At 46.7% G+C, this 11,050-nt stretch overlaps 2 protein-coding genes across 2 annotated transcripts; both read left to right on the top strand.

Annotated features, from left to right (window-relative positions):
• The first annotated feature begins 223 nt into the window (after positions 1-223).
• On the top strand, positions 224-538 carry LOC106003083 (keratin-associated protein 17-1). The gene has a single exon (XM_013037836.1). It carries the CDS (start codon positions 224-226, stop codon positions 536-538), a length of 315 nt encoding a protein of 104 aa, XP_012893290.1.
• Positions 539-6,205: 5,667 nt separating this feature from the next.
• On the top strand, positions 6,206-7,609 carry LOC106003070 (keratin-associated protein 16-1). The gene has a single exon (XM_013037825.1). It carries the CDS (start codon positions 6,206-6,208, stop codon positions 7,607-7,609), a length of 1,404 nt encoding a protein of 467 aa, XP_012893279.1.
• The last annotated feature ends 3,441 nt before the right edge of the window (positions 7,610-11,050 follow it).

Raw genomic sequence — 11,050 nt, 5'->3', positions numbered from 1 at the left:
TTGAGGTACTCGGGGTTGGGGGGGGGATAAACAGCCAGTTAATGAGACGGTTCACCTGGAAACTGACACAAATAATAACAAAGCAAACATCCTGTGTCTTGTGCCAGCCCCCCCTCCTTCCCCCAGGGTGAGGGGGTATAAAAGCCATGGTTCTGCTGGCCACCCTCAGACCTGGGGAAACTTCGGCCGCGTTCCTGACTCTGCGACCTGACCGGCTGGGACCATGGGGTGCTGCCCGGGGGATTGCTTCAACTGCTGCACCCAAGATCAAGACTGCTGTGAGGAGTGCTGCTGCCAGCCCTCCTGCTGCGGCTGCTGCGGCTCCTGCTGCGGCTGCGGAGGAGGGGGCTGCGGAGGGGGGGGCTGTGGAGGAGGCTGCTGTGGGTCTTCCTGCTGTGGGGGTTCTGGCTGTGGAGGCTGTGGAGGCTGTGGAGGTTGTGGAGGCTGTGGAAGCTGTTGTGGTGGCTGTTGTGGCGGCTCAGGAGGGTGCTGTGGCCCTGTGTGCTGCCAGCCCTCACCTGTCTGCGACACGAAATGAAGATCACGCCCGGCACCCCTGCCGTGGGGCCGTGTGAAGGGGACAGACAGCCTCCATCAGCTCTGGCTGGAGACTCTGCAGAACCTTCTAGACCTGCCTTCTCCCCATCCCTCAAGACCAGTGTCCCGGCCTCTCATGGAAAAAGAGGACGTGTTCTCCATTGCCTGCTTGCCCCTCTCCCTGGTTTCAAGATACTGGGAACAAGAGCCATGTCCTGGAGAGAAATTAAAGCTGGGCCCCCCTGACGTGACTCCCCAAGGCCCAGAGGGTGACTCCCATGGCTTCACTGGCCCGAAGTCAAACGTCTTATCAACCCCCCCCCCCGGCCCCCAAGCCAGCTTCTCCTGCCAGTGCCTCTGGCTTTGACCCTCCTCCCAGCTTTCCGCTGCCTTTGAAACTGGGCTAACCTCTTAATAAATTCAAGCATGCTGGCATATCCCAATCAGTCCTCTGGCCTCTTCCTTCACCCCTCCTCCCCACTAGGTTAGGGAAATGTACTCTCTGGCATCCGCCCTAAGGTTTTGCTTTGTGCAGTGCAATTTATGGATTTATCATGGCAAAATCTAGTTCAAGCAGGAGATTCCTGGAGCATAGGCCTGAGGAATCTGTGTGTGTGGTGCATGTGTGTGTGTGTGTGTGTGTGTGTGCATGCCAATACTGGAGGTTGAACTCAAGACCTGAGTACTATCCCTTAGCTTTTTTTTTTGATAAGGCTAACGGTCTACCACTGAAGCCACAGCTCCACTTCTGGCTTTTTTTTTTTTTTTCCTGGGTAGTTAATTGGAGATAAGAGTCTCATGGGTTTTCTTGCTTGGGCTGGCTTTGAATGGTGATCCTCAGATCTCAGTCTCCTCGAGTAGCTAGGATTGCAGGCATGAGCCACCAGTGCCTGGCTGAGATCTGTGTTTTTCACAAGGGTCTCAGGTAATCCTTTGCAGGGAGGCTGGCAACCACACTGGTGCAGACAAGACTCCGTGTGCTGCATGAGACTGGCTTGGAGAGACTTTTAATATATAGATCCTGGGGCTTCACCATTAGATTTGGTAACTGTTGGTTCTAGAGCTTAAGGCATCTGGGAATCTGTAGTTTTAAAAGCTCCACAGTAAATGCTGGCTCCAGGGGCTAGGACTCCTTCTGTACTACAGAGATCTGTAGGAGGGCTTCAGGCTCAAGCTTCCTGTCAAAGTCAGGGTTTGGTAAAATAACTTTGGTTCTGAATGGCAGGGACTCCTGTGGCCACACTATACCAACACATGTAGCTTCTAGGAATGTTCTGGCCCGCTCAGCTCTTTCTGCAGCTTCATGCTCTTTTGCTTCAGAGCAAATAGGGAGTGAACATCTGTTAGCACAGGCCTGACCAGCTGTGGGAGCCCAACTGGGAAATTTAAGTCCAAAAGATATCCTGCTCTGGGAAAACACCTACAAAGCCATGACTCATCTGGCAAATAGATAAGAAAAAAATTGTGTGAGTGTGTGTAAGTGTGTGTGTGTGTGTGTGTGTGTGATTCATAAGAATAGCACTGATCCTAAAACTTTGAAAAAATATAAAGAAGAAATAATACCCTCCAGAATACTCAGAGTTCATAACCAATATATAGGTATCTAGATTCTCATGCAGGCAGATTTACAAATGAAGCTAGGATTATGCTGCTTTTACTCTTCTGCCTTTAAGTTTTTTGTTTGTCTCAAAGTTGGGCACTGCTGGCTTATGCATGTAATCTAGCAACCCAGGAGGCTGAGAGCTGAGAATCCCTGTTTAAAGCCAGCTCTGGCAGGAAAGTCCCTAAGACTTCATCTCTGATTAAGCAGTGAAAAGCTAGAAGGGGAGCTGTAGCTCAAGTGGTAGAGCATCAGCCTTGAGAGAAAATGCTAACGAAGAACATGAGGCCCTGAGTTCAAGCACTAGTACCAGCACTTGTGTGCAAGTACGCACACACACACACACACACACACACACACACACACACACACACACACTTTTGTTTCTCTTTTATAAGTCAATTTTCTTGAGATATAATTTACATATAATAAAATGCTGCTGCCATAATTGTATATATATATATATATTTAAAATGGGATCTGACAGTTGTGTGTACTATACTCATGTGATCAATACATGGCACTTTTCATCACCTTTCAAATTCCCCAGTCTCCTCTTGCACTAATTTCTTGTCCCCAGGAAGTTATAATGTAAACATGTTTTTGCTTAGTGTCACACTTTTGATACTCATCCACATTCTTATAGGCAAGACCAAGAGTTTGTTCTTTTTTTTTTTCTATTGAACAGTACTCCATTTTATGGATAAACTACATTAAAAAAAAACTCACTGGACTGGGAGGTGTGGCTCAAGTGGTAGGGTGACTGCTTAGTAAGCACAATGCCCTTAATGCAATCTTTAGCACCAGAAAAAAGAAAGAAAGAAAGGAAGAAAGAGAGAAAGAAGGAAAAAAAGAGGGAAGGAAGGACAGATAGGAAGAAGGAAGGAAGGATGGAAGGACAGAAAGGAAAGAGGGAAGGAAAGAAGGAAAGGTAGATGGAAAAAGCATTTACCTGTTGATAGGCATTTGGTTGTTTCAAGTTTTTAGTGATTATGAATTAAAGGCAACTCTGGCTTTTATGAATATTCATGTACAAGTCTTTTCATGAACATATGCCTTTGTTGATTTTAGAGAAATACTTAGAAGTTGAGTTTCTAGGTAAATGGTAACCTTATTTAATTCTGTATGAAACTACCAAATTTATTTGATGTTGTTTACACCATTTTGTTTTCCAACGAACAATGTCTGAGGATTTCAATTTTACTTTTTAAAATCCCTACTGGTTTTATTTTTTAAAAATGATATTAGTATATTATGCTTTGGGGGAGAATGGGAGACTGTCCTGATTTAGTCTCAGATTCTACTATTTAAGTCATCTTTGCTCTGAATGGAATTGGCCTCCCAGGAACTTTTTCATCCCCAGGATGAAGCCACAGCTAGAACAGGAACAGACCAAGGGGGCAAACCTGCCCAGGGGTTAATGGGGCTGCACTGAGGAGCTGTGATTCAGAGCAGTTGATTATTCTATTGCTCATGGTCATGGCGCCCGGATGCCTGGGTAGAGGTAGTGATTTCTGTGGACTCCCAAGGAGGGTTGCCCTTCTTGGCTATCCACAGAGGTCCTCATTTGTTCCTTCCATAAATATTAATTGTGCACCTCTGATGTTTCAAACACTGCTCTGGGTGCTGGGTAGACATCTGTAAACTCACAAAGTCCTTGTGTTTGGTACCTATGCGATGTCAAAGAATGATAGGGACCGATTACAAATAATCAAGCAGGAATGACATACTCAACGAGAAGAGCTACTTCGTACACAGGGAAGGATTCTGCGAGGAGATGACACCCCCCCGCCCCGCCCCTCCTTCTCCGCCACCATAATGGCAAGGCTATGCCTGCTTCTTGGCTGAAAGTTTATGAAGGACTGACGGGAGAAGGACCCTCTTCACCTGTAATTTCATCACTGGATGAGCCAAGGAAGTATTAGCAATGGCAGGGGGACTAATAAACTCTGCATACCCCGTACAGAGCTGTGTAAAAGTTCTTTGCCTCAAAGAAAAGCACTTCCTCTTTCTAATCTTCCATTTTCAATGACAAGACTTGTAGATTCTGCTGCTTTGAAGCTTTGCAGCTGCTCATATCACTCTATTCCAGAGCACTACTCTGTTCAGTTTGTCACCATGAAGCTTTCGGGTCATTGCTCCCTTGGTTGTTTCCATGCCTTGAAATTTCCTCCTTTTCCATAACCAAAGGGCAAATCTGATCAAGTTACCTTCCTGCGTAACATAGCCAATAGGCATTTTATGACTGGGTGCCTCAAAACCCCCTTTAGCCCCATCGCTGTCCCTTCCTGTCCCCTGTGCTTTTTATCTTGGCTATGTGGAACCATTTGCTGCTCTCCAAATATATGATGCTCTTGTATGTTTGGTTTCCACAGTTTTCTTTTCTTGTCTTTATCACTCTTCCTTCCTTCTTCTTTGAAGATTCCCCTTAGCCATCAAATTACTGGAGAAGTCTTTCCTACCTTCCCTATGAACCATGTTACCAGTTCTTCTGGAGGCCCCCAAATTTCCACATGTCCCCCAGATTACAGCAAGTGCAATGCTGTACCACAACTGCACACGGACGCGTCCATCTCTTCTAAATGTGTGCAGCTGATGGCTCCGCTTAAGACTTAGTCTTTCTATATCTCTCGCAGAGAATCCAGAGTTGGTTGAGCTGAATGGATGAATGAAAGGGAAAAAGAGTGAATGATTGTAAACGATTAATGAAAGAAGGGGGACTGGATGGCAAGATAGCTCAGTTTTTTCCAAGGCACAGCCTGCTATTTGCCCTGATGATGAAAACACACCGAGCTTTGGTATTTGAAAATCTGGGGTTGAGTTCCTACCTCATCCCTCTGGGGCTTGAACTCAGGGCCTGGGCGCTGCCCTTGAGTTTTTCTGCTCAAGGCTACTGCTCTACCACTTGAGTCGCATGCCTTTTTTGGTAGTTCCTTGGAGATAAGAGTCTCATAGACTTTGTTGCTGGGCTGGCTTTGAACCATAATCCTCAGATATCAGTCTCCTGTGTAACTAAGATTGCAGGGGTGAGCAATGAGCATTTGGTTCTTTTTTTTTTTTCTTTTAGGAATGGTCAAAATCTCCAAAGGCAAGGAAGACCATGGAGATCTACTGACTGCAGAGGGATGAGCCTGGGTGGAAGAAGAAAGGAGGGATGAGAAGGAAAGTGACTTTCCAGGGACTGGTGGGGATAATACCCCAATGGCTCCTGCTGCAGGATGGAAGGCAGCATCCTGGGCAGAGTCGGTGACACGTGACTTTGCTGAAGTCTCCTGAGAAAAGCCAGTCCACATTGGTCCCATGGGAGAAAGAACCTCGACCCTAGATCATGGACAAGCTTTGCATCATCTCCAACAAGTGACTTAACCTTTCTAGATTCTCCATCTTAATATGGGGGAGTAATCTCTGCCTCGTGAGACTGTTGCTGGATTGATACAAGATGGCTGTGCGAGGTGCAGACATTGACAAGGCAGCCTACATATCCCCTCCCTGTCCGGATTCATCATCATTTCTCCCTACTCCTCCTTTTGTGTTTTAATAGTGTGTGTGTGTGTGTGTGTGTGTGTGTGTGTGTAGTGTGTCACTGTGGGGCATTGAGTTTGTGTCTGTCCTTGTCTGCCCACTGCAGGACGAGATGCATGAGGGGAGTTGTGGGTCTGATTCTTGTGTACATCCTCTGTGCTCAGCCCAGAGCTGCAGATAGAAGAGCCAGAGGGTGGATAAATGATACGTTTCTTTCTTCTTTCCTTGTTCAGGAAGCTCAGAGGTAAAGACCAGGAAGCTTGGAGATGCTGCTGCTTATTCCACCTGTAGCTTTGAGGATTCCAAATTTAGCTCGTCACTACACCAACACCTTCTTGATGGGTAGATAGACAACGTCTAGGTCAACAAACATGGGTATAATAAGATGTTTCTCTGCAACTGGGCCCAAACAGCAATAAGGAAAAGATGCAGGGGCCACAAACAGCATGTGCCAGAGATGGACATATAAAAGACAGGGACTCGGAGCTCCAGCACAGTCGGACAGCTCCTTTCCAGCATTCGCAAAGAAGCAGAGACACCTCAACCATGTCTGGCAGCTGTTGTTCTAGGAAATGCCCTTCCCTGCCAGCCATCTCTCTCTACTCCACTGAGGTGAGCTGTGGAGGGCCCATCTGCTTGCCCAGTTCCTGCCAGAGCCAGACGTGGCAACTGGTGACTTGCGAAGACAGCTGTGGCTCATCTGGCTGCGGGTCCCAATGCGGTCAGCCTTCTTGCTCGGTGAGCAGTTGCTGTCAGCCTGTGTGCTGCGAGGCCAGCGTGTACCAGCCTTCCTGCTCAGCAAGCAGCTGTGCTCCATCTGTATGTCTGGAGGCCACCCTGTGTGAGCCCGCCTGCTCCATGAGCAGCTGCTGTCAGCCGGTGTGCTGTGAGACCACGGGCTGCCAGCAGTTCCTCTGCATGCCTGCGTCCTGCCAGCCGGTCCTCTGCAAACCTGCTTGCTGCCAGCCGGTCATCTGCGAGCCCAGCTGCTGTCCGTCTACCTGTGCGGTGTCCACTTCCTGCCAACCAATGGTCTGTGAGCCCATGGTTTGTGAGCCAGTGGTGTGTGAGCCGGTTTGCTGCCAGCCAGTGTGCCCATCGCCCAGCTGCTGTCCCTCGGTCTGTTCCGCCACCAGTAGCTGCTGCCAGCCTGTCTGTTGTGACCCTAGTCCCTGTGAGACATCTTGCGTGGAGGCCAGTGTGTGCCAGCCGGCCACCTGTATGGCTCTGGTCTGTGAGCCTGTTTGTCTCCGTCCTGTCTGCTGTGTTCCAAGCCCTTGTGAGCAGCCATGTGGCTCCGGAGCTTGCCAAGAGCCCTCTTGTTGCGTCTCCAGTATCTGCCAGCCTATGTGCGCTGAGCCTAGCCCCTGCGCTCCCTCTGTCTGTGTGCCCAGCCCGTGTCAACCTTCCTGCTACCTGGTCAAACGCTGCCGTTCTGTCAGCTGTGAGCCCTGCCCATCTACTTCGTGCCAACCTCCCTGCTGCCGTCCAGGGTCATCTGCATCTGCCGTCTGTCCACCGTCTTGCCCTCCTAAGACTTACTACATACCTAGCTCCTGCAAACAGCCGTGCAGCCCCATCTCCTACCGCCCGATTTGCCGTCCAATCTGCCGCCCCATCTGCGCTGGCCCCATCACGTATAGGCAGCCATACCTGACGTCCATCTCTTACCGACCTTCCTGCTATCGCTCCTGTTACTCCATCCTGCGCCGTCCCTCCTGCTTCACTTCCTACTCCTACCGCCCTGTCTGCTCCCGCCAGCCTTGTGCGAATTCCGACTCCTGTAAGCAGGAGGGCAAAAAGTCCACCTCCAGCCAGCCTGATTGTGCTGATTCTACCCCTTGCAAGTCAGAGGTCCCGCAGGAGACTCCCTGCCAGCCTTCTGAGGCCAAATCCACCACGGAGGCCACAGCCCCTCAGCCTCCTGCCAACAAGCCTGCCGATCGCTGATCTGGCCTCAGCCCACCAGCTCCTGCTAAGCAAGCTCTAAGCTAGAGAGAAACCTGGACTGTTCTGCACACAGCTCATTATGGCTTAGCTCAAACCCTGCTTTTTCTGTGACTGTCGTTCACACCACTGGCTTAGGTTCAAAGAACTTACCAGAAATGCCAGTGTCCTAAGGGCCTAAAGGAAGGTTTCTTGGACACTGAGAGGGAGATGGCCTGACTTCTTGTTTTCTGCTGAGAAGAGCTGCTTTTCCATAGTGCCTGTCTCTTTTCTGAGACACTGTATTTTCTGTGCTTATGCATAGGCTACCTTAGGTATGTGCTTATGTTCCTTAGGAACTTCTTAGAGATGCATGTAACAGTTCAATAAAGGTGGCTAAAATGAAGGGATATGCTGTTCTTCTGTTAATACCATAATCTCATCAGAGACCCATTTCATCTTTGAGCAGCTCTACCCATCATCCATTCATCATTCATCATCCATCTATCCATCATCTATCCATCCATCATGAACCCATCTGCCATCCATCTATCTACTATCCATCTACCATTCATCCATGCCTCTCTCCACTCAAAGGTCAACTGTCCATCCATTTAACATTCATCTATCCATTCATCCATCCATCCATCTGCTATTCATCCATATCTATTTATGCCTCCACCAACCCATTTTTCATCCATCTAATCTTCTATCCATCTATCATCCATCCATCCATTTAACATCAATCCATCCATTCATCATACACTCATCCATAAATGTATCCATCCAACATCCATTCATTCATCCTTCATCCATCCATCAATCATCCATCTATCCATCCATCCATCTATCCATCATTATTAGATGTAGGTGGCAGGCTGTGTTAGTCTCTAGGAATGAACAAATCAAAAGCCCCAGTTCTCATTCTCAGGGAGCTCAGTCTGTTGGGAAAAATATGGGCATTGAGAAAATTATTGTAATTCTTTGTGTTCAGCAGAAGACCCATGTCCTTTCCTTACAAGTAGGAATTAACCAGGTACAAACAAGGAAGAGGCAGGAGAAGCATGCACAAGTAAATGGGGCTGGGAGCAAACTGCTCATTAGTGGATGCTTTGACAGAAATGTCCTTAGAGGAGAGGTGCGTCCTGCGGTGAGGCAGCCCAGAGGGATCGGCCCACATTGGGTCTGGTGTGTTGCACAGGAGGCAGAGGTGTTTTCAGTTTAGTGCAGAGCTTCTGTGAGACATTGAAGGGAGGGTGCTGTGAGTCGGGTAAAGGCATAGAAAGTGCTGCATTTTAGAAAGTCTCGTTTGCCTTGGAATAAAGAACTCAAGGAAAGAGCCTGGGTATAACTGGAAAAAGGGAATAGCTTTGGAGTCCACAGTGGGATGAAAAGAATAAATGGGAGTCATACTTACAAGAAGGAAGGTTGAATAACCTTTGCTTCTTGTGAGACAGCTAATTTTGTGTTCTCCAGGTCAGCAGAGAAATGCTCGGTATAAAATCCATGCCCACTCTCTTACAATCTGCAAGTAGGGAGCCTCTTCCAAGTAGATGCCTCCTGCACTGGTTGCCCAGGGCAGAGGGCCATCATTTGGATGGATATGCCAGGGTGTCTCAACTTGACCACTGCTGACATTTTGGGCAGGATGGTTTCTCATCGTGGGGAATATTCTGTGCGTTGTGAAGTGATAAGCAACATGCTTGGTCACTACCAGCTAGGCAATGACAACGATTCTCCGGGAGTGTAAACCCCCCATTCCAGAAGCTTCTGATTAGACAAGGGGAGAAGAAAAAAGTCAGAAATGAAGCTTATTCTGTACATTAGTGTTGGAGTTACTAGCTCAATGGACCATTGAGATACATCACTGTTGTTTTCAAGAGTCACATGAAGAATTAATCAGTGTGTTAAACCTTTGTGCCAATCTTTGCTTAGTGTTTTATGTAAATCACAGTAATTCTGTAAAGTTTTTCTCCTCCCTCTCCCATGTTTTTCTCTATCTACAAGACAAAATATCTGAAGGACAAACCAACAAGTCAATTGCCCATTCAAAGACAAGTAAATTGTGTTATAGTCACACAAGGGAATATTATACTGAAATAAAAATGACTGGGCCAAGGTTATATGCAGCAACACGAATGGACAATACTAATAATGATGAGCTTTAAAAGACAATACATGAATATTTAATGTTCAGAGACAATACACACATAATTTCTATTGCACATATATATATATATATATATATCAATGGTGAATAAAGGTATTTTAATGATGATGTTTTCTAGATGTTGTTCTGATCAGAATAGTTTCCCTTCTTTAAAAATGAGGATGAGGAGCATGCCAAGGAGAAAGCATTTTGTAACTAGTATTTTACAAAGTAACCTCCAGAATTGCCAGTCTGTTGGCTGTTGCAATAGCCAAAGTAACCAAGAAACAGTAATGCGGTTGATAACATCTTGGGACTTTGAAGACCTGGGTAATTAGCTATTCCATCCAACAATATGTGTTAGCAATGAGCCAGAAATCAAGACCAACCCTGTCTGGTGTAGTAAAACCATTGTTTTTCCAAGGTACCATGTGCAATCCAGCATGAACAAGGCTCAGCATGCGGACAGTATGGGATGCTGAAGTTGATTGGCAATGCTGAGCAGAGGCAAGCCCAGAGGAAAAGAAGAAGGGTCTGGACAGCGCCTCAGGAATTCCCCCTGTAGGAGCTACAGCCACTTTTCAGTGATGTCCCAATATTACTTCTGATGGTTGTTCTTTTACATTTGTAGAATTTATATGCTGTGGGCTCTACCTTAGGAATTGAATCCTTCTTGATGTAATATTTGCAGGTTTAAATTTTTCCATCTGAATGTACTGCTAAGTAGATGTAAAGGTTAAATTAGCTTTATCTAGCCAATGATGAATGTCTCCGTGGTGGATAAGGCCATCCCCAGGACAGAACTAGCTAGCCTGCTGCTGAGTAAATATCAGCCTCCATCCCCAAATAAAGTCATGCTTCCCTTCTCTCTTATTTATATTCCTTTCACTCCTCAACTTCTCCAATGCCAAGTGGTATAATAAATAATTAAGATCTGAGATTTGGGGACCAGCCAAGCCAGATTAGAATTCTGTTTATTCAAAATTACTTACATAATTGGGGAAATATGACATAAACTCTGAATTGAGTCTAGGTACTTGGAATCTAACACAGTGATGACAATTATACTTATTTAATTAAGGTCATTTCAAGGATAAGTGAAAAATGCAGCCAAGGGCTGGGTAGCTCCTGTAAGTATGCAATAAACAGATATCATTATAGCTATTATTGGTAACAATTCTAAAGTTAAGTTTCCAGAAAGTCAGATGCGAAGGTTGCAGAAAGAAATGGAGACCACTGGGCGCCGGTGGCTCATGCCTGTAATCCTAGCCACTCAGGAAGCTGAGATCTGAGGATTGCAGTTTTTTTTTTTTTTT

Source organism: Dipodomys ordii, unplaced genomic scaffold, assembly GCF_000151885.1.
Source record: "Dipodomys ordii isolate 6190 unplaced genomic scaffold, Dord_2.0 Scaffold7, whole genome shotgun sequence".
Taxonomy (NCBI): Eukaryota; Metazoa; Chordata; class Mammalia; order Rodentia; family Heteromyidae; genus Dipodomys; species Dipodomys ordii.
Note: the sequence above shows the minus strand (reverse complement) of the source record. Positions and strands in the feature narration are given on the sequence as shown.

What these genes read in the sequence shown, in the direction of transcription:
- LOC106003070 (XM_013037825.1), top strand. Translation starts at nt 6,206, where the DNA reads ATGTCTGGCAGCTGTTGTTCTAGGAAATGCCCTTCCCTGCCAGCCATC.
- LOC106003083 (XM_013037836.1), top strand. Translation starts at nt 224, where the DNA reads ATGGGGTGCTGCCCGGGGGATTGCTTCAACTGCTGCACCCAAGATCAA.